Source organism: Stigmatopora nigra, chromosome 17 (assembly GCF_051989575.1).
Source record: "Stigmatopora nigra isolate UIUO_SnigA chromosome 17, RoL_Snig_1.1, whole genome shotgun sequence".
Classification (NCBI taxonomy): Eukaryota; Metazoa; Chordata; class Actinopteri; order Syngnathiformes; family Syngnathidae; genus Stigmatopora; species Stigmatopora nigra.
The window spans coordinates 5,627,792-5,647,963 of NC_135524.1; the positions used below are offsets into that span (position 1 = coordinate 5,627,792).

The following is a 20,172-nucleotide window of genomic DNA, read 5'->3' on the forward strand; positions in this document are numbered from 1 at the left end:
CAAGAGTCTTTATTCACCCGGTTTCTTAAGTTTACTTGTACTCTCCATGTGCAGCTTCATTAATTAATACACTATTGTAGATCATACATGTTCAATTAATATCTAAGGAAGTAATATTAAAACATCACATGTCAGATGTAATGTCCATAACATAAGGCAGAGGTGAATACTAGTCTACTTGCCAACCTAGTAAAGACTGGGACTTCATCATTGAATAAGTAAAATCCTGGAAAGATATTTGGTGTGATGAACAAGATGTATTAAAATAAAGTCTTGATGACTGCAGAAAGGCTGAAATGGCCCTAATGTCTTCCCTGGAAGTACTCTACCTTTATATCAAATGTCAATATCTTTATAACTTGTCATGCATTTAGGTATTGTGTGAAACGTGAAAAGTCAACAGCGCCACTTAGTGGGATTAATTCAAAAAGTTTTAAACTGGAAAAACATGGTAATTACATTTCCAAACGGTTATTCTTTTAATCTGGGTTGATTTACAAATACCCAGAAAAAACAAAGGTCAATAGGCCTCAGAAGTCTGATCATTTTCATACACCCATTTGATACCATGGTATATAAATACAATACAGCAAAGCCATCAATAATTAAAACAATATATTTACCATGTATTCTTTTTGGTTCGGCATCCATGGTTTTTGGGTTTTCATCCGTAGTTCCTCCCCAGATCCGTCAATCCAGAAGTAGGCCATCTGGTGTGGATTTTGGTAAACCTGTGATCGAGACGTGGAGAAACCAATGTCTTGCTCCCCTGATGGGAGATGCATGTCATATATTATTCATTCCTATATATGTCAACAGAGTGCAACTTTTTAGAAATTAGTTAGCTACACTAACACAAGCTACCTAAAGATTGTTGTATAACCATTCCGCAGATAACTGTTTCTACAATTGCACCCCTCGGATTACACCAGGTGATCAATGAACATTGATTGACAAATTGTAGTAATTTATTTGGGTATTTAAGTTTTGGAAACTAAATTCCCATTGAAGTGAACATGCATCAACTTCTTCAATTGGACTAACGTACATTTAAATAGGCATTACAAGCAGAGCTAGAATAGACCATCTTGTCCTTTTATCTAAGCGGACTTGTCTTCATCCTCATCAATGAGGCAGGTTCTTGCGATAGCCTCGGTCACAAGGTAGGGGTCACAGTTTGATGCGGGGCGACGATCTTCAAAGTAGCCCTTTTTATCTTGACCCACCTGACGAGGAATGCGGATACTAGCACCTCTGTTGGCAATTCCTGCAGAGAATTCTGTGATGCTGGAGGTCTCAAGATGACCGATGAGACGTCTCGTGTTGTCCAGACCGCCACGTGGGTCATACACCTGAATGTGTTCCGTGTGTCTTTTCCCCAGCTTCTCGATAGCCTCCTCAATGTATCTGCCATCAAAAAGTACAAAAGACATGATGACAATTGTATTTCAGGTGAAAGCTGAGGAGGCGGGGGTTACAATAAATTATCTCCATAAGTAAATTTAATCATCTCTGTATTCGAGCTAAATGAAGACCCCTGGATACTGTATGAGAAAATACTTTTTTTTCTGGAACATTTACATTCTGCAGGTGATGTTCTAAATAAGAACAATAACATTTTTTATTGAACGGTTTACTTACTGCAAACCTCCTTCTTCCCTCATCTTTTTGGTGCTGACATTGGTGTGGCCACCTGCACCATTCCAGTTTCCCTTCACTGGCTTCGGGTCCAGATTTGCAATAACCCCAAAATCTTCACATATACGGTGCAACAGGAAGCGAGCAATCCACAGTTGATCTCCGATTTCAATACCTTCACATGGACCGACCTGGAACTCCCACTAAAGTTCAAAGATAAAGATAATGAAACAAGGAAAACATCTAACTATAGCAAGACATAATTCCACCGAGAATGCAATTCATGTTTTCTTTCTCCACTTGCCTGAGATAGCATAACTTCAGCATTTGTCCCAAAAATTTTGATCCCAGCATAGAGACATGCTTTGTAATGACACTCTACAATGTCCCGTCCAATCGTTTTGTCTGCGCCCACACCACAATAGTAGGGACCTTAAGAGAAAACCAAAAATCGATATACTTTTGGGATTGCTTGAGAAGTAGTTTTGGAAGCAAATAATAATTAAGTCTTTACTTTTGGAAGCAATAATTAAATGATAACGTTATATGTATGCTGATACAGTACAGTTGTAGTATTCAGTAAGTTTCATGTTGAAAAGGAAAAGGGTTTGTCAAGTCATATATACTTAGTACCTTGGGGTGCAGGGTATCCATTTTGAGGCCAACCAAATGGACGACCATCTCTCCCAAAGAGTGTGTATTCTTGCTCAATGCCAAACCATATCTCGTGCTCTTTAACCTGGTCCATGACTTTCTTGCATTTTTGGCGACTGTTTGTTTCTAAGTGATGACCAATACCGTGTGTTATTTTGGGCAGTCTCAAAGGTTAAGAAATAAAGTGAAGAAAGTACCTGCAGGGAGGCGGTTGTATTTTAAAACTTCACAGAGGACCAATTTGTTGGGGTCGAGAATGAATGGGTCTCTGAACATGCACACTGGGATGAGGTACATGTCACTGTTGGAGCCTTCTGATTGGTCTGTGCTTGACCCGTCAAAGTTCCATTCAGGAATTTCTAAGGGTTATCAGGTTAGCACACAAATTATACTCAGCAATCAAATTAATGCATTGATTTAAAAAGTAAGACCTTCATGTTGAACTTATTCTTAATTTAGAAAAAAAGTGTGAAATACTACAAGAAGAAAACTGTTTACTTGCCATCTATGCTTTTCGGTTCAGAATCCAGGGTCCGGGTTTTGTTACGAAGTCCTTCTCCACTTCCATCAATCCAGATGTAAGTCACAAGACATTTACCTCCTTGGGGTAACCTCATGAAATGCTCACGGACAGTCTTGTTGAGGTTGCAGCTAATCGAAACTGTCGACATGGTCAACTATGATTTCTGTCCTGCAATATCATGTTATAAAAATTAAACCCCTATTAATGCAAGAAAGTCTTTCACAGAATATGAATAACTGATTTAATCACAAATGGATTTTCAATGCCTCTTAGTATCACTTGCGTTTTCTATGTGTCAAAGAGTCTAATTTCTGGATTACATTTATTAAAGTAAGACACTCAACAACAACAAAAATCACCCCTATCCAAATCATTTACTATCTATCATTTTTTTTACTTGCATGTTATTCAGAGTAAGTGGGTAATATTTTGTATTCACTGTGTTATACCTATAATAGTACAGCAAGCAGGAATATCATAGCTATTTAACATGCACTGAATACATTTCAGTTAAAATATACAAGGTATTTGATATAAGACATGCAATGTACTTACCTCTTGAGCTTTGACTAGAAATATGAGCGTCTTGTTAGCACAGAGCAGAACCTGTTTGTGGTATTTAACTGCATACAAATGATGACAGTCAAACAGATTGTGACATAAAAGACTGACAGTTGTGTGTGCGTGTGCATGCATGCGTGGATGTGCGCATGCGGGCATCAAAACAAGTTTCCCACTACTCTGACTTTTCATTTTTAATTTGCAATGAAAAAATATGCAGTGCCATGGAAAAATGTGTCCCCTTTCTTGATTTTGTTTTTGCATATCTATCCCATATATTAAAATTTTAGCTCATCAAAGCATATTTCACATCAGACAGAAACAACTAAACGGAAATGCAAAATAGTTTCTAAATGATTATTTTATGTATTAACGGGCAAAGAAAATGTAAACCTATCTGCTTACTGCTTTGATGAATTGAAACCTTCAAAAAGAAATCAAGAAGGGGCAAATACTTTTTCTAATGGTATTTTAATTTCAAAAAATTGTAAATGTTGGCATATGTAAATATAGTCAAGTATAACGTTCATTAAACAATAATAAGATAATGTGCCCTGACATGATGTATATTGAAACCATGTTGAAAAAACATTAGTATTTCCATTCAAAAACCATAGTTAGGCATGTAAAGATTAACTAGTATTTCAGTACAGTGCACAGCTTTAGCTGAGGTGAGCAACAACTCCCATGACAAATCAAAGCAAAGTTTTGTTTCACGCAAGACTGGTTGAGCATGTCCACCCATGCATCCTTTTTGTTTATACGTCTTGCCCTCATTATTAAAAATAATGACGATTGGCCTACCTTTTGCTGACTGTAGTGGAGTTCAAGTAATCAAATGCATTTAATTCACACTTTGCTTTGTCGAAAAAACAATCAACAAATAAGATAAAGTACATACAAACTAAAACTAGGTATGCCAAAAAAGACAGTGAATATTTCCAATGCTGATCAATTTAATATTTTTATCATCAGATAATATTTAAGCATGTAAAATTTCCATCCAATGGCTATCAACTTTTCATAACTTCCCAGCCTACCCAACTTTTATCTTCCTTAGTAAGGCTTTTGTAGCAATTCAGAATTGCGCACAAAGAACAGAAAGATTTCTTTTCCTGGTGTTGATAATACAACATTCGAAAGGCAGTTCTCAGCCTCACAAACTTTTGACATTCTATCTTTTTGTCCACAACTTTATTGGAATGCCTTTCTAATTACACCATGAGAAATGTCTGTGCTTAGGGAGGTGCTTTCCAACGTCATGTTCTTCTGAACAGATTTCCATGAAACATCACTCTAACATATTCCTGTCAGTCCACTAGCCATAAAATGCTCTCCCTGGCGCCATCACTAGCTCTGAAAACACTACTTGCAAATTAAGCTGTCATCACTCAAAGTTTTTCAGTAGGGATAGTGTTGCACCCATACTGATATCGCACTATAGGGATGTTATCACTATCGGCAAGTTCCAGAAAAATATGTGCCGATGCTTTGCACTGTGTACTTTTCAAGATCTAGTTTCCAACCCCTGGTCGTCCTACACAAGATGGCCATCAGTTCTTCCTCTGACCAAGTTGCAAACTCCGATGATAGGAATTACTTTACATTCAATATATTTAGTTTTAAAATGTGGTATCAGCTGATGCCAATGCCACTCAGTCAGGTGTCTGAATCGGTATCGGAAGTCAAAATGGTATCGGTGCAATGCTAAATTGCATGCATGCATGTGTGATAAGGTCGACACAAGCAGTTCTTCTGCTGTGATATCGCCTAAATATAATGAGGCCCCTAATAGGAAGCCGGACTGTTTTGCTTCTACTCTCACGCCACCTCCCTCTCTCTGACACCAGCAGAGACCTGCACACAGTGAATATTGCATGTACTGTTCTTTAAAAATACGACTAATCATAGATTGCCAAGATTACTCACAGACACATTGTTGAATCCTATTGCCATCGGGTCATTTTGTGCTGGTGGAATTGTCACATGGTCCACCTGTTGATAAAAAAAACATTATTAATTGGTTTAAAATAGAAAATAGAAAGAAGATAAACAAATGGATAGTCCTTCAACTACTAAATTAAAGCAAATTTTAGTAGTCCGCACTGGTTTTGATAACAACTCACCATCACGTCTCCCTCATAAACTTGGTTGCTAAAACCACTTTGAACTTCAGTTGGTGAGGATGATGCCTCGGTTAGTGTCTTGGATCTCATGGTTCGCAGGTAGAAAATAAAGAGAGCAATCAATGTGCCAAGCAGTAGTAGAACTACAATGACAGACGCTGCAATCCCTGCTGCATTGCTGGACTCGGTTGAGACTATGGAGGAAGAGGTATATGGATCAGTTTTAGGAAAGACAATTTTAAAAAACAAAGTGGAAATGCAACTTCAACAAAAAAATCTATAGTTTTGTTTCTTTTTGGGTACACTTTTTACTACAGTAAATCAAGTCCAACCTATGTATTTCTATCTTTTCTTACTTCTGTCAGTGACTTCATTAGCACAGTTGATTCCAATGGTGTACTCAATGTCATCCAGAGCCAAGACACCAGAGGCACCCTTTGTTCCCGCAATCACAATCTGGTAACAAAGTAGTAGTAATCAGCATGGCAATGGGGCTTCTCAAATGTTTACAACGTGTAAAAATCTGACTTGGTATTCTTGAGTAGAGACAATGTCAATGTCAAAACGTCTCCATGGTCCTGCATAATCTATCACCTCCAACTGCTCTGTTAAAAGACTCTTGGACTTTGTCCACACCTTTAGCCGGCTGTCTGCTGTAAACATGAGAAAAAAATTGGGTCATAAGTAAACAAATCCTTAGAAATCTGAAGGTATACACTAAAAATATTAGCCTAAAGGAAAGAAGCAGTCAAGGGAACACAGACTTCCTCCAATGGCATTAACATTTTTGATAAAAACTCACAATGAAACTGGATGTAGGCCCAAAATTTCAAGCAAGTGCCTTTAGTCGGGGGGAGGTGAGGGCTTAGCAGGTGAGCTTTTTGATTGGCTTCTGTCCGGTTGCTACTTGGAATAAACAGGAAATGGCCTGGCAGATGGAGATTGGAACATTGAGAAAGGGACAAACTGTTGACATATTTCTGTTTTGGATATTTATGTAAGAATATCGTGAATAATTTCGTTGACCTCTCTCTGTTCCAAGGGTGTGGTCTTCAAAGGGAGTGAGGTAGTGCTTTTCTGTCTCGTGACTCGTCAACTCCCAATCTAATTCGTCCTGATCAATGCTTTGAGTGTTACTCCAGCTGCATCTCCCTTTTTCTAGAGTGCACTTTGAACCTAAGCCAATATAAGAATTTAAGAGACAGTCAAATTGGGGGAAAAAAAGATACACAGAGATTAATGAAATGGTTGTTCAAGCCACAAACCTTGATTTTCACATGGATGAGCAGAAACAAATACATCATCAATTGCAACATTAGTGTCTTTGCCACCTCTTCCCATCACCTCAAACTCCAACTGGAAAACAAAGTCAGTACTTTTAATTTTGTTTAACAACACTATAATACATAAAAATATTGTACAACTGGTGCATTTAAAGCTCATGAAAAAACATATTAGGGGGAAAAAATAGAATGCCACCATATTGTACCTGCCAGTCCACAAGATTGCTATTAACATTGCCACTTGCATGGCGCCAGGTGTCTCCTTGGTTTTGACTATCAGTGAAGATCTTATTTCTCTCACCATTGATTTGCTTCACATACACTGAAAGAACACCTGCAAACAATCCATATTAGCGTTAGTTTGGTTGGTAAACTTTTTTTTACGTGTATTGTGTTCGAGGAACTCACCAGGATTCTCGCCTCTCAATTGATACCAGAAATTCAGACAACTCGTTTTAGTAGTTCCTTGTTCAACAGGGGACGCAAGGGTGGCGGTAGCCCCAGCGGGAAGGATGTTTCCCCCAGTTTTAACCATCATGTAGAAACCTCCACAAAGAAAATCATCCATGTGAGATATACAGGGTTATAAAAACCTTTTTGAATGTGTACTCTTGATAAAGTATATGGCTCCTTCCAGTAATATGACCATAAAGCAGAGATTAAAATGAAAATGCCCAAATGTAAAATATCTTAGTACAGTTCAACTACAGTGCAAAGTATAATTGCAATAAGAAACACATTGCTTAATACTTCTTGAATATAAAAGTATATTTTGCAAATGTTTATTACCCTGTTTTGTCTCCATGGTGTGATCTGTTTTGGGTTCTGTCTCTGTTGAAGCATGGCTGTTTCTGTGGACCCAATAAATGTGACCAGAGCTTCTATAGCCACACTGGTGACCTTCAAAGGAACACAACCTGGGCACCGAACAAGGACGAGCTACTAGTGACACATCATCAATGGCCACCTGGCCATCAAAACCAGAGCGTACAGCCTCAAACATAAGCTGTGAGAGGAGTAAAAAGTTGAGCAAGTGGGATGAAGGGCAAAGTCATTTGCTAATTCCATTATGAAATGATTAAGGTGTACCTGATAGGTTGTCAGCTGGTGTGGAACTGGGCACTGTGCTTCATGCCATATGTTTCCATGAGCTCCACTTCGGGTCCACAGTAATTTCTCGTAACCAAGTTTATCAAATAACCTCACATTTAGCATCCCTAGGAGAGGGTAGGAAATTATATCATTTCATAGCTCTAGATAACACGAATGAGGCTGTAAATGAAGGTTTTTACAGTAAATGCAAGAGTTGTTTTGTGTTATGTATGATGTTTTTAGTGGTGTGCACCTCACCTGTGTTTGGCCCATAGATTTTGTAGAAGAAAGTCAGGCAGTGACCTGTAAGACCTGGCAATAGTGGCGATGACAGTAAACGTCCAAATGCACCCCGTAGTGAAGAACTCCACATGTCCACCACAAGACTTTTACCTAAAAATTCAAAAGGGATCATGATTGACATTTGATTTATTAAATTGTGCTTGTATTGGAATTTGTGTAAATTTTGTGCCTTTTTCACAAACATCTTATTTATACAGAAAATTGCTAGTCTTTATTTAGGTTTTATTCCACCTTAGTCTTGGTGATATTTTTAAAACAATGACTAAAAATACACATAGGGTTAGGCAGAATGTCTGCTCAGGAAAAGTGACCCTTCCAAATGTATCTCATACCAAACCCAATGGTGTGGTCCATCCCATCAAGAAGGGTCCAGTCAAAGTTGTCACTGTTGTCCTGATGCCACCCACACAGTCCATCCTCAAAGTTGCATGATGGTGCTGGCCAATAAACAAAAACAAACAAAAAAACAGCTACATATTGAAGTAAATGTGTTCTGTGTGGGTATTTTGATGAACAGAGTTACCTGTAAAAGATGGATGATAGTTGGCATGGCAACCACTGAAGTGAATATTTGTTACTTTGATTTTGACGCAAGGACAAAGTTTCACTGCACGGGATTCCAACGCCAACTGATGGAGAAAACAGCAAGATATGAAAAATGTAAACAGTTGGAATTGAGCAAGTAAATATTGATTTGCTTTTATGGTAATTTAAATAGGTGCTAGTAGAGTTCTGATTCATCATTAAATCTCACATAAAAGTGGAATATTTCTAAACTTTTATAAATAGTGTGACTAGTTTGATTGTTATTTACCGTTAATCTTTAAAACAAATATTTACACCTGAAAACGATGTTTCCTGGCTCCAATTGCCACTTCTGCATGTTGCCACTCATCTTCCCCTATTGCAGTCTTTCCACTGAACTCCCACAGTTTAGGCGTTACGCCCAATAGGCTGTCTATTACCCTGATTGACAGTTCCCCTGCAGAAAAATAGTACAAAAGTATGATGATATATACATGATCTGGTACAGTACAAAATATAAATGTAAAGAGTACCAATGTGAGCTGGGTTTCCTGTCAGTGCAAAATCAAATTGTAAACTGCAAGATGGTCCAGAGGGGCCCAGGAGCGGGGTCCTTAGCTGTGCCTCTGTCAGTTGCTGACCTGGGGCCTCCTTCACATAAAAGTACTCTTCTGAGGTAAAATAAAGACATGAAGAATATATTAATTTCTACACTCAAATATGTTGGTAAAGGAAGGATAACTTTGTCAGTCTATACCATTTGCCGTGGAATTTTTGTGAAGCACCCAACCTTGAGCTCCAATACTTGTGTCTGTCCAGCCAGAGCTGCCTTTAGTGTACGAGAAGTCCCCTTTGAAAAAAACAATAACATTACGGTCATCATACTACGGAATTATTCATCAAATTTTCTGTCATGCTAACTAGTGTGTTGAGGAATTCATGCTGGACCTGGCCAGCATTTTGAATCATAGCAATAATTTAAGATATAAAAATAGTGGAAGCTGCAAAAAAAAAATCAACAGACAGATATTATTGAACTGTTAAGCTTTATATAGTTTGTATTTATGTTGACTGCAGTTAGGTGCGCGTTGTTTCTGCAGTAACATCATTGGTTAAACTTTCTGCACTGATGCGGTTGGAATAATAAATAAAAAATGTGAGAACCGGTTTTCCCATCCCTGCCTTAGAGGCCTTAAATGTACCTTCTTGGAATAGATGTAAAATAAAAAGAACAGACAAATAGTAGGATTATGTCATCACAGAACAAAGTTGCTTCTCAAAATAAATAAATAAAAAGTCCCCAAGGTGTGTACTCCAAAATCTAAATACCAGATGAATGCATAAGAATGGAACAGTGTTACCATTTAAATTGGAGTAGGTGTGGGAAGAAATTGGTACACTTGTTTTGAAAAGTAGATATTTAAATTCAAGAAAACATGTTCAAGAAACTCACCACACACAGCTTCATCTTCTGCTCCTTCACAATCAATGTGAAAGTCACACATTTTTTCAGGCACTGTACAGGGGTTCTTGGGAGATTTGGGGACATCTTCTATCCAAACGGTTTCTAAAAGAAAAGAATGAAACTGAAGACTACTTAAATTCGATGGTATGGAATAATAGATATGACATTTCTTATCATTACCATTTGATCGGCGGCACTCAGGAGATAGCACAATGTTGTCGACAGCTATACCTCCATATGAGAGGTCTCTGATTGCTGCCATGATGAGAATCTTTAAAATGAGAGAGAAATTGATGGGAATGAATTAGAAAATGCATATATATGATATATATTTGCTATGCGTTTCTGGGATTAGAATAAGAACTCACTTGAAAAGTAGAGTTAGTGACAATTTCCACTTCAGCCTTTACCCAAACGTCACCCAGAGCTCCACCCCGCTTCCACACTGGAGATATTCTCTTATCAGCAACCAAGACTGTCAAACCACCAGATCTTGGTCCAAACTGGTGTGTGTACATAACCATCTACATTCGAAAGTCAAGATGTCACTTAAATTAAATGTATTGATAAAAAGGGATGCCCTTGATATTCATGATATTCTGTAGTGATTTTTTTTACTGTACTTTGTAAATTATTCTTTACATGTAAAAAAACTAGGAAAGAGAACATGCCTTGCAAGGATGGCTGCTATTGGTGGGTTCTAAACGAGGACTTTGGAAAGCTGCCCAATCCTTTAGGAGGCCTCCATCAGGAACAGTGACATACAAGAAGTGACCTGTAAAAGTAATTGGTATTTATCTAGTGCAGTAAATTTTAAGATTTTGATTTTTTTATAGATTACCTAAGAAACAGCACATGAACTACTGGAGCAAAAATTATGAGCACATATTTTAAATTAGAATTAGTTTTACCTGATGCACTGTTATGGGAATAATCTCGTCCGGGCCCTTTTAGAAGATCTGAGGTGGTGATGTTTTTCTGATTCGTCCTGACCCATTTTAAATTGGAAATGGACCTGAGGTCCCAATCACAAACATCAGTCTCAAAGTCACAGATCTGATATCCCTCTGCACACACAAAAATATAAAACACGACGATTTTGACTGCTAATCATTGCATATGCAGATCAACAATTCCAAGGATTTGTTACAATGGGACAAAAACTATATGGTCTAAACTTAATTTCCTAACATGTGAATTTTTACAATGGTGTGCCATTGTTTGTCATTACTCACCACAGTTCTCCTCATCGGTCCCATCACCACAGTCATCAGTCCCATCACATACCTGACCTTGGTCAACACAGCCCTCGCGTTTGCATTCCAGCATTTCAGCTGGACATTCTTTACCAGGTAGTGGCACTGTAAAAATAAGCAGATTGGTAAGGGGGAAAAAATAAGTTAAGCTTTATAGTTCTACTCTTAAGGAACAGTTTTTTGAACAGCACTTGACATACGACTAGCCTTTCTTATTTCCTCTCTTCAAGGCATCTATACATGTATCGAAAATTAATTTAGGCAGGAAAAATAAACAAAAAGTTTGTGCTTACTGGGTAAAGCACAGTCCAGAAACTCTAGGTGATCCACAGCAACATCTCCTCTGCGCCCGTTAATGCGATCCGAGCTAAGACGGATTTGAAAGGGTGACGTAATGCGGCCCAAGAAAATGGTGGCCTCCCTCCATCCTCGGACACTTGTGGCTTCAGGACGCCACACGATGGCCTTTTGAGAGTCTTTTAAAAGGACAGTGGCTGACAGTGGAGAAGAGCCAAGTCCAGTTAAACCTATGAAGACAGAACATAAACTTACTATTCATGACGTGATGTTATCAGATCACCTTCACACTGTAAATTTAAATGTTTTGAGAAAATGACGACTCCTTACCCGAGTCCCACAAAAAATATCTGAGACGAAGGCGACATGTTGGTGATGATGCTTGAATCGTTGGTGACATAAGGACAGCAGTTTTAACCTCTTCGGACTTGACCTCCGTGACACCCATAAACCAACCTGTGTGAATATATGGAGGAACAGATTTAGATTTGAGTTATAGTTAAACCACTTGAGGATTGAGTAATAAAGTCATGACTGCATATAAAAGTGTTACTTCTAATGGCGTTTAGTGATACCTGAGGCAGTTCCAATCGTAAAGTCAGAGGATGGCCCACTGTCTGGCAACCTGTCACCTCGCTGACGCCGTTCCCACCTGAAGGCTGTATTTGAGGACTCATCCTTCCATCCACATATTTCGGTGTTCTCAAAATCACACCGGAACCCTGTCCCGCTGTAACCTTTAAAGAAATAAGCAGATTTACTGTCCACCGTCAAATGTAAAATGTATACAATTCTTCATTGCAGATTGAAGACATTTATTTGCTTCAATGTCTTTTGTAAGCAGCAATTTGGACAAAACATGTTCAAATGTAAACTCCTTCCTTAACTATTGCTTGATGCAGCCTTCACAATCAAGCAATGCAGCAATGTTTAGCCCCCGATTTCATAAAAAAATCTGAGTAATTTTTAGTACTTACCACAGTTCTGTTCATCAGTGCAATCCAAACAGTCACACACAAAGTCACAACTCTTCTCAGGGCTGAGACATGGATGACAAGTAGCTATAATATAGGGGAGAAAAACATTAACTCAAAAAGACCTTCATTAATTAGACGGTGCTGATTGGACAGCGAATAAACAGAATCATGAATTGTTCGGCTTTTTTTAAAATGTACTAGGCAATTTATACATCATTTCAGAGAAAATTCATTTTCAAATCAAATTTTCTTTTGCATCGAGCATCTTCAATTTATCGAGATTGGTTTCTTATCATATTCATGTCAATCAGTTTATAGCATAGTTCTTTGCAAGAGGCTCAAAGGGCACAAAGTCACCAATTTAATGCAGTCAAAATGCCATCTATCATCCAAAGGTCTCTGAATCAGATATGCATCAGATTACATTGGTCAAATATATTCTGATGGAAATGCAGGCATACTGTACATACTTTTTGAGCCAACTATCTAGTCTGTTCAACACAACAGACTGTCCTATGTCCAAATATCATGTTAGATTGTGAATTAGAGAAGTTGTGTTTTATTATTCTTGTCACCTTTACAGGACAAAATTACCATAGAGATATCAGTAAAAAAAAGTGCTATATCTGATTAAAAATGTAGTTTTAAGATAACTGCTAGAACATGTTGATTGGCGGTAAATGATTTTTCAACTTTCACTCAAGTTAAAAAAATTGAATTAAAATATAAAACACAGTAAAATAATTAGGAATAATAAAGAATTTGATCAAAATCTTACCCAAATGTAGAAACAAAGCCAATATGAAGACGGGTGTCCTCATTTTGAAAATCTTGATCCTCTTCCACCACATTGGCAGCTCAGACCAAGATCTAGGAAATGTTCTCACTTCCGTCTCCGGCAGGTCATGTTCTTTCACTTATCTTTCTTACTTAAAGATAAAAACTGGACTTTAAGTTCTCCTGACAGACAACTCAATGATATTAAAAGTCGTTACTGTACTGTATAATATGAAACAGTTAATGACATAAGGTTCACAATAATGTTGAGCTCACAATATGGCAATACAACAATTATTGATACAAGGGACAGGAAATCAGGCAATGATATTCTAACATACAACTATTGAAGAGGGAAAAACTAGATATTTCTTTTGTTGCACTGTTGTGGACAATCTCTCAGGGTATCAATAAATGGGATTAATAAAAAGAACTGTAATCCATTATTAACCAATGTCTTTATTTTTTATGTGATCTAAATTAAAATTCAAATGACACTGGTTGGAGATGTAAATTTACATAGTTATAACAGCACTGGTACAATATTTGCACCTCAACCATAAATTAAACATTAAGAAACAAGTTTTACATAATGTGTCAATTTTAATCGACATGGTCTCAACTGCCCAACACATTAAGTAGATGTCTGGTTTTAATATTTTATCCTTGATGAGCTTACAGCTTTCATTAAACCTAAGGATATCTCATCATGTAGTTTTATTGAAAAAAAACTTTGCAGGCACAAAAATGCAAACTCCCCACGGAGTTAAACCTGGATTTTGTCCTGATTTCTGAACTATAAAGTCAACCAACTTAGCCAATGTGCCACCTAAAAGAAATATCATTTTTTATTTATGTTATCATACAGTAGAGAAGTCATGGGGTGATTCTGCTACAAAACCTAATAATTAAAATGTCCTGTTGTTATGATGGCATTAAATGTAACTGATTTTTTTCTATTGTGCCGGCAGTTCATTTCAGTATCCTTCATTATCCCAGGTCACCTCATAATCTGGGTAGCGAACCTTCAGTTTTTCAGTGGTTGTTGCATGGTTGGCTCTTCCAAACCCCTGAGAGGAAAAGTTAAAAAATAGTAGTTTGAACTTGGGGACTAACTATGCTTTAGAGTGTGTGTGACATTGTGTTTGTTCTTGTGTATGTGCTTGAGTTAAATTGAAAACTTACCATAGAATAACCGTAAACGTGGATCTTTTTAGCTTGGGCATCATGTTGTATCCTTCCTCCTCCGACACACTCACAGTCCAGGAGACCATCTTTTTCCAGCTCCTCAGAAACCTTATCGTAGATATCCGCTGAGAAGAAATGCCATTTTATGTAATGGTGTGTGTATAGAAAAAAAAACATATAAGGAAATAAATCCAAGACCAAGTGCTGCTTTTTGTCATTGAAGTCAAAGCTGTGAATAGGCAGTCTTACAAATACTAAAGTACCTTCAAATAGGATTAAGTGTTTTGACACTTTCATTGTATAAAAGTCATCACTATGTGATGTTCTAATTCAATTACTATTGCAATACTGAATGTTCAAAAGTAATGAAATGGTTATAAATTAAACTACTGCCATCTACTTGTGGAACAACAAGAGTCACTAGCCACCTGAATAGAAAATAGCAGGTGAATTTGGCAGAAGTTGATGTATTCCTTTTCTATTATGCATTTTCATGCTTTTTTATTTAAATGCAGGTGCACTAGTTTGTTGTTTTGGCTATTATAGTTATGAAATACTGCTACTCATCCTATTGAGATTATTCACTGTGTAGTGTAGTACATTCCCAGTTTATTATTTTTTTCAATTTGTGGGTTTTGGTGCCGCCTTGTGGTCATGTTGGTTTGTTCTGTACCAATGTTCATGGTCGGTAGCCAAGTGCAATTATTTACATATTGTTACTCAACATTTTCATGTGCAATGTATTGGATATAAATGCAATGGACGCCTACTGGATATAAAATTATTTAAATGCTTGATCATTTGTTTTGATTGTGATGGTTGCATTGGTCACACATGTGCTCACCGTGGTACTCAGCCCAGCCGTATCCACGGACGATATCTACTTCGGATTCGTCATCTTTCTCTTTGCTGTGGACTCTGATGAGGACGTATTTAAATACCCCGGAGGGATCGATGTCTGCCTGCGGAATGTTCACCATGCGAGCAGCCGCTTTCGTTTGGGTGCACATCTCGACACAACTCGACAGACACGATAGCAAGAAAGCTAGCAAACTAAATGTGTGCACCTTACCACAAACGATTCCAAACCCCAGTTTTGGCAGGCACAAATGCAAAATGGAAAGACGCAAGCAAAATATATTCTTGCATTTGTTGTGCAGAAAACAATTCGACAAGTGGCAGTGCTTACTATTCCACTCACTTCCGCACGTGTAAAAGTATACTACTACTTCCCTTTGCGATTTTCAAAATAATTCCCACATTGATTGGGTTGCTATAGTTACAGTTGAGGATGCTTTTTTTTAGATGTTTTCATCACAACGTTGTTTAAAAAATCTATTTTTTTCCTAGGTTGCAGCATAGGAGGATTGCCCCCAAACAAATGTGCCATTATCCACAAAGCCTTAAAACACACAAAAATTAAAAATATAAAATAACCAAATGAACTGAGATGTATTCTAAAATATTGAACTAAGAACTAACCATATTCCAAATACGGCCAATGAGTACAGATCAGCCATATATTGTACTTTCTTTACTTTATTTGAATAAATAATAATAAAACACATCACTGTTATAATTTTAACATAAATTAGATCTTCTTTATTGAAACAGTTCCTTATACATTATCTGTAAAATTAGAATCATAACTTTACAGTGTTTAACATTGCCACCTGTTCCTTTCATGACAAAATCAAAATACATTTGAATCCAGCTAAAATAGGGGTTGGATTACTCAACAAGGGTAATATTTTAAAACTCTAGTGCTCTGATGTATATACAGTATAATACATATGCATGTGTAAACCCTTTTCTATTTTGTTTGGTCCACCAGGGACATTATTTAAGAAGTACATATCAAAATCCCAGTAACACGTATGTACTGTGTGACAGAACTTTCTTTGTAAGTCAGCTTGAAATCCTTCAAAACCCTGAGTTTAAAACATGTATACACTTCACCCAGGGGCCTCAATTGCTTTCTTACTTCATCATATGGCATCAGAGGCCTAGATTGCTCTATCGTTAAGTCTTCTTTTTCGCCACTCCCACGCTCGCAGAGCAATGAAGAAGAGAGAAGTGAGCAAGACCAGCACAAAAAGAACAGTGAGGCTTTCCCATATGCCCGGCGCTAACGCCTTCCACGTTTTAACTTTTTCCGATGGCAGCAAATTACTCAGGCTTAACATGTATCCCAGAGCCCATCCAACTGAGGTGTCACCAGCCTGCAGGATCAAGAACAAAATATTGTAATTTTCTTATTAGTTCATATTGGATCATCTACAATAACCAAAACTATCACCTTTTTTCTAAATGAAATGCGTGAGAATGAATTTTCATCAAAGCTGTATCCTTTGAGAAGAAGAACCTTGACAAACACAGAAGAAGCGCAATAGTCCCTCAGGCGAGCTTCTTGATCTGGAGCAAGAGCTTGCATCTAAATGGATTTACAGGAACAATATAAGAATGCAGTAGTGTACAATTATTGGTGCTGCGCCGATGCTGACACAATGGGTTAAATGGCACTATCCCTATTAAAGAGCATTGTGAAATAACACACTGATTTCCAATCTCTTCTACTCTGCTTAATAAAAATATTAACCCTCTAACTGAACATAATATTTTGACCTGAGATCTCCATCATCCAGATTTCAAAATGCATTTAATAAACAATATTTTGTACGAGTGCTGAGATATAAAACTATATTTTAGCAAAAATAGACACCACATTACCTGCGAAAAACTCATCTTGCACACTGTTTTAGCAGATTCTTGCAATTGCGTGGGAGTGCTAACTGTGATTCCAGTAACGCGCTGGAGGAAGGCGTGAATGTAGAAAAAAGCTGAAAATGCCTGTTCAAACCAGACAAGTACACAAATCTTACAAGTCATACATCTACACTGAATACTGTAAGAGATTGCAGTGACATCTTGTATATTTGTTGAATATATCAGCTGTTCTTACCATGAAGCTGCCAGTCACATTAGGCTGAAAGACTTTATCAAAGGAGCACCGAGAAAATGGACAAATGTCGAAGGAGAACATCTCTGTCACGTTGCCTACACATTGCTCATAATGTCCACTTCCGACGATTTGTAAAGAGCCCTGAGCTTTGTAGCCACTCGGTTTGTACTTGGCTGTACATGGCGAGTTGAATATACTTTCCAGATGAACTTTTATCGAAGAGTCAGAAGGGTGGCATGGGTGAATAACTGTTATGGAATATCCCTGAGACTGAAAGAGAGAGAGAGATGGATGTAGAACACTATACTTTTTCCAAACATGTTACATTGCAATAGACACAAATACAAAGCACACTTATTAAGGAAATAAAGATATATATGAGGAAAAGTGTGACTTATAGTCTATATTATACGGTATATGTAAGTGAAGTACCTTGAAAATGTGTGCCAGCAGTCTCTTAAGAACCTGATCCTGACCATAGCAGAGAAAGCTGTGCGTATATAAAGAATATTCTTGGCCGTACAGACGTAGCTTCATCATATCCTTCTCATCCTCCACTTGCTCCTTAGTCACAAATGTTATCTGGGTGGATGCACCACCGAAATCGAGGGCCCCAACCGTTGGCCTGCCAGAACTAAGCCACCGCCCAACAAAGCCGTACTGGAAAGTATTAGAGTTCATTGTTTTAAAAAATGGCAATTCAACACACTGTATATTAATGTTTTTTACCCTTACCTTGATGAAATTCTCTAAAAGGTAGTTAACAGTGACCCAACCATATGCCCCCTCTTCTTGGCCGGACAAAATAGTAGCCCCTTGGTAGCTGAAAGGGTATGACTGGATTTTATGGCCAACTTCATCCAGAATTTGAGATGAATGCTTTGGATTGGAAATACTGCGAGAGTGAAACATGTATTATTAATATAGAGTATTAATCACCATGCAACAAAGTGTGTTTAATTCATAATCCTAAATCCCACCTGAACCACACAGATCATCAAACACACTAACTCACCGCAGAAGCCTCATACCAGCTGTGGCACCCAGGTACACAGGTGTGACCCCATGTCTGTGGGTGGGCACATCATTCAATGCCTGGTCTAGACACTCCTCTAAACTCTGTCCTGCTTCTCCCAGTTTGCCAGCATAGCCGGATATCCCATTTCCTAACAGAGGCACATTAAATAAGCCTTTCATGCCAATATTTATGTTGCGACCTCAGCATAATACCATATGTGTCAAATATATCATTTGGAAATATGCAAAAAATATTTGTATTTACCCTTTGCATGACATTCACTGTGTTGCGTGACCACGCCGGTGCCATTTTGTTTATCTGCAGGCCACTTGTATACAAATAAGGACGTGTGTGAGGATCCAGCATCCAAAACAATCCCGTACTGCAATAACAAAAACAAATAGGTAGTCATTAAAAGTGCATAAAGACAGAAATTCTGCAGTACAGTGTTCAGGATTATCCAATTTACACAAAAAATACAATATATGTTACATTTTGCCTGCCCTCAGAAAACTTCTATTTTCTCAAGTTAAATGGCATTTTCTTTAAAACTGCATTCCTGAATAAGGGTAGTACATACTGTATAGTTCTCTGTATTGAACTCTTGTTGACACTTCTTGTCACATTGTCCTCATGTTAACTAACTTCGTACTATCCCATCCAAAAATAATCTACAGGATCGACCTTACCATGAACCCGGGCGCTTTGGGGATATCTTCGCTTGGCACAGTGATGAGCAGGACTGTAGCCAAACCGAGCAATAGGAGTAAGATAAGGACGGCAGGATGAGCTGCACACTGAGCCATGATCGAGGCAAAATGAGCCTCACTTGATAACCGGAATACATTAGTATGTGAACTCCTCCGAGTTGGAGAAGAAAGTCTTCCTCCTGCACCCGTTTACATTCCTCTGCAGAAAAAAAACATTAAGCATTTGTGGATTTATGATCCTCCGCACGTTTGAGCTCCAAGGCTACTTGTGCTGTGGAAGGAATAATGTTTTAACTTTCAGCCACAGTTGATGTGGAGAGAACCTTGATGAGCATTTGTAGCTTGAAAGGAGTCTGAAATCCACGTTTTCTTAGTCCGAGAGACAAAGCACACAGTGATTCCCTCCTGAGATGAAAACAATGAATGTCTTGGGCTGGCAGGGATCCACATTGTAGGTGACTGGACTAAGGAACTGCAGGGTTGCTTGTTGTTTTGGTCAAGTATTTGCATGTAAATGGGTGCTACCCTTAAGCTGGCTTCCAAATAGCATCCTCTTTTGAATGTAAAGTAAAGCATAGAGTTAGTTTTCCACAAACTACTAAAATATTGTTGGAGCTGTTTGTCTTTTTTTAAACAATGTTTTACTTCAAGTAGAACTTAAAGCTGAAAGAAAAAGGAAAAAAATAACAACTATACTGTAAGAAGACATCTATCATTAACTGCAGTACTACAATACAGCATGTTTTTGTCATTACCATTAAAGTTCCCAATTTATGACAGGTGTCCCAACACTGTTAAAAGCAGCATTTAAATAAAA

At 37.8% G+C, this 20,172-nt stretch overlaps 4 protein-coding genes across 4 annotated transcripts; all 4 read right to left on the minus strand.

The window, feature by feature from the left end:
• Positions 1-1,073: 1,073 nt before the first annotated feature.
• Positions 1,074-3,763, minus strand: LOC144210996 (glutamine synthetase-like). Its single transcript, XM_077737966.1, is given in 7 exon segments — positions 1,074-1,407; positions 1,642-1,841; positions 1,943-2,070; positions 2,272-2,418; positions 2,490-2,651; positions 2,795-2,983; positions 3,371-3,763. Coding segments are annotated over 6 exon segments (1,140 nt in total). The 5' UTR covers positions 2,964-2,983; positions 3,371-3,763.
• Positions 3,764-3,852: 89 nt separating this feature from the next.
• Positions 3,853-13,592, minus strand: mamdc4 (MAM domain containing 4). Its single transcript, XM_077737276.1, has 29 exons — positions 13,479-13,592; positions 12,701-12,784; positions 12,299-12,460; positions 12,054-12,179; positions 11,720-11,953; positions 11,406-11,531; positions 11,082-11,237; positions 10,842-10,945; positions 10,539-10,694; positions 10,351-10,441; positions 10,159-10,272; positions 9,463-9,555; positions 9,239-9,376; positions 9,023-9,162; positions 8,704-8,809; positions 8,513-8,617; positions 8,136-8,270; positions 7,875-8,002; positions 7,575-7,791; positions 7,194-7,331; positions 6,992-7,119; positions 6,768-6,858; positions 6,529-6,678; positions 6,305-6,430; positions 6,031-6,155; positions 5,859-5,958; positions 5,503-5,696; positions 5,306-5,371; positions 3,853-5,233 (listed from the first exon to the last, which is right to left on the minus strand). The coding sequence occupies exons 1-29, from the start codon at positions 13,549-13,551 to the stop codon at positions 5,198-5,200; spliced, it is 3,642 nt and encodes a 1,213-aa protein (XP_077593402.1). The 5' UTR covers positions 13,552-13,592; the 3' UTR covers positions 3,853-5,197.
• Positions 13,593-13,918: 326 nt separating this feature from the next.
• Positions 13,919-15,889, minus strand: phpt1 (phosphohistidine phosphatase 1). Its single transcript, XM_077737233.1, has 3 exons — positions 15,510-15,889; positions 14,663-14,790; positions 13,919-14,547 (listed from the first exon to the last, which is right to left on the minus strand). The coding sequence occupies exons 1-3, from the start codon at positions 15,673-15,675 to the stop codon at positions 14,455-14,457; spliced, it is 387 nt and encodes a 128-aa protein (XP_077593359.1). The 5' UTR covers positions 15,676-15,889; the 3' UTR covers positions 13,919-14,454.
• A 386-nt stretch (positions 15,890-16,275) lies between these two features.
• Positions 16,276-19,723, minus strand: LOC144210612 (ectonucleoside triphosphate diphosphohydrolase 2-like). Its single transcript, XM_077737356.1, has 9 exons — positions 19,335-19,723; positions 18,910-19,027; positions 18,643-18,793; positions 18,363-18,522; positions 18,060-18,287; positions 17,628-17,897; positions 17,396-17,515; positions 16,965-17,099; positions 16,276-16,887 (listed from the first exon to the last, which is right to left on the minus strand). Exons 1-9 carry the CDS (start codon positions 19,449-19,451, stop codon positions 16,672-16,674), a joined length of 1,515 nt encoding a protein of 504 aa, XP_077593482.1. The 5' UTR covers positions 19,452-19,723; the 3' UTR covers positions 16,276-16,671.
• Between the last annotated feature and the right edge of the window lie 449 nt (positions 19,724-20,172).

What these genes read in the sequence shown, in the direction of transcription:
- mamdc4 (XM_077737276.1), bottom strand. Translation starts at nt 13,551, where the DNA reads ATGTGGTGGAAGAGGATCAAGATTTTCAAAATGAGGACACCCGTCTTC. An exon ending in GACCGATGAGGAGAACTGTG is followed by an intron (nt 11,238 to 11,405) that starts GTGAGTAATGAC and finishes TTGTGTGTGCAG; the next exon opens with AGGGATATCAGATCTGTGAC. An exon ending in CTATCATCCATCTTTTACAG is followed by an intron (nt 8,618 to 8,703) that starts GTAACTCTGTTC and finishes TTTATTGGCCAG; the next exon opens with CACCATCATGCAACTTTGAG.
- phpt1 (XM_077737233.1), bottom strand. Translation starts at nt 15,675, where the DNA reads ATGTGCACCCAAACGAAAGCGGCTGCTCGCATGGTGAACATTCCGCAG. An exon ending in CGGCTGGGCTGAGTACCACG is followed by an intron (nt 14,791 to 15,509) that starts GTGAGCACATGT and finishes ATTTCTTCTCAG; the next exon opens with CGGATATCTACGATAAGGTT. An exon ending in ACGTTTACGGTTATTCTATG is followed by an intron (nt 14,548 to 14,662) that starts GTAAGTTTTCAA and finishes TTTTCCTCTCAG; the next exon opens with GGGTTTGGAAGAGCCAACCA.
- LOC144210612 (XM_077737356.1), bottom strand. Translation starts at nt 19,451, where the DNA reads ATGGCTCAGTGTGCAGCTCATCCTGCCGTCCTTATCTTACTCCTATTG. An exon ending in CCAAAGCGCCCGGGTTCATG is followed by an intron (nt 19,028 to 19,334) that starts GTAAGGTCGATC and finishes TTGTTATTGCAG; the next exon opens with TACGGGATTGTTTTGGATGC. An exon ending in CAGTGAATGTCATGCAAAGG is followed by an intron (nt 18,794 to 18,909) that starts GTAAATACAAAT and finishes TGCCTCTGTTAG; the next exon opens with GAAATGGGATATCCGGCTAT.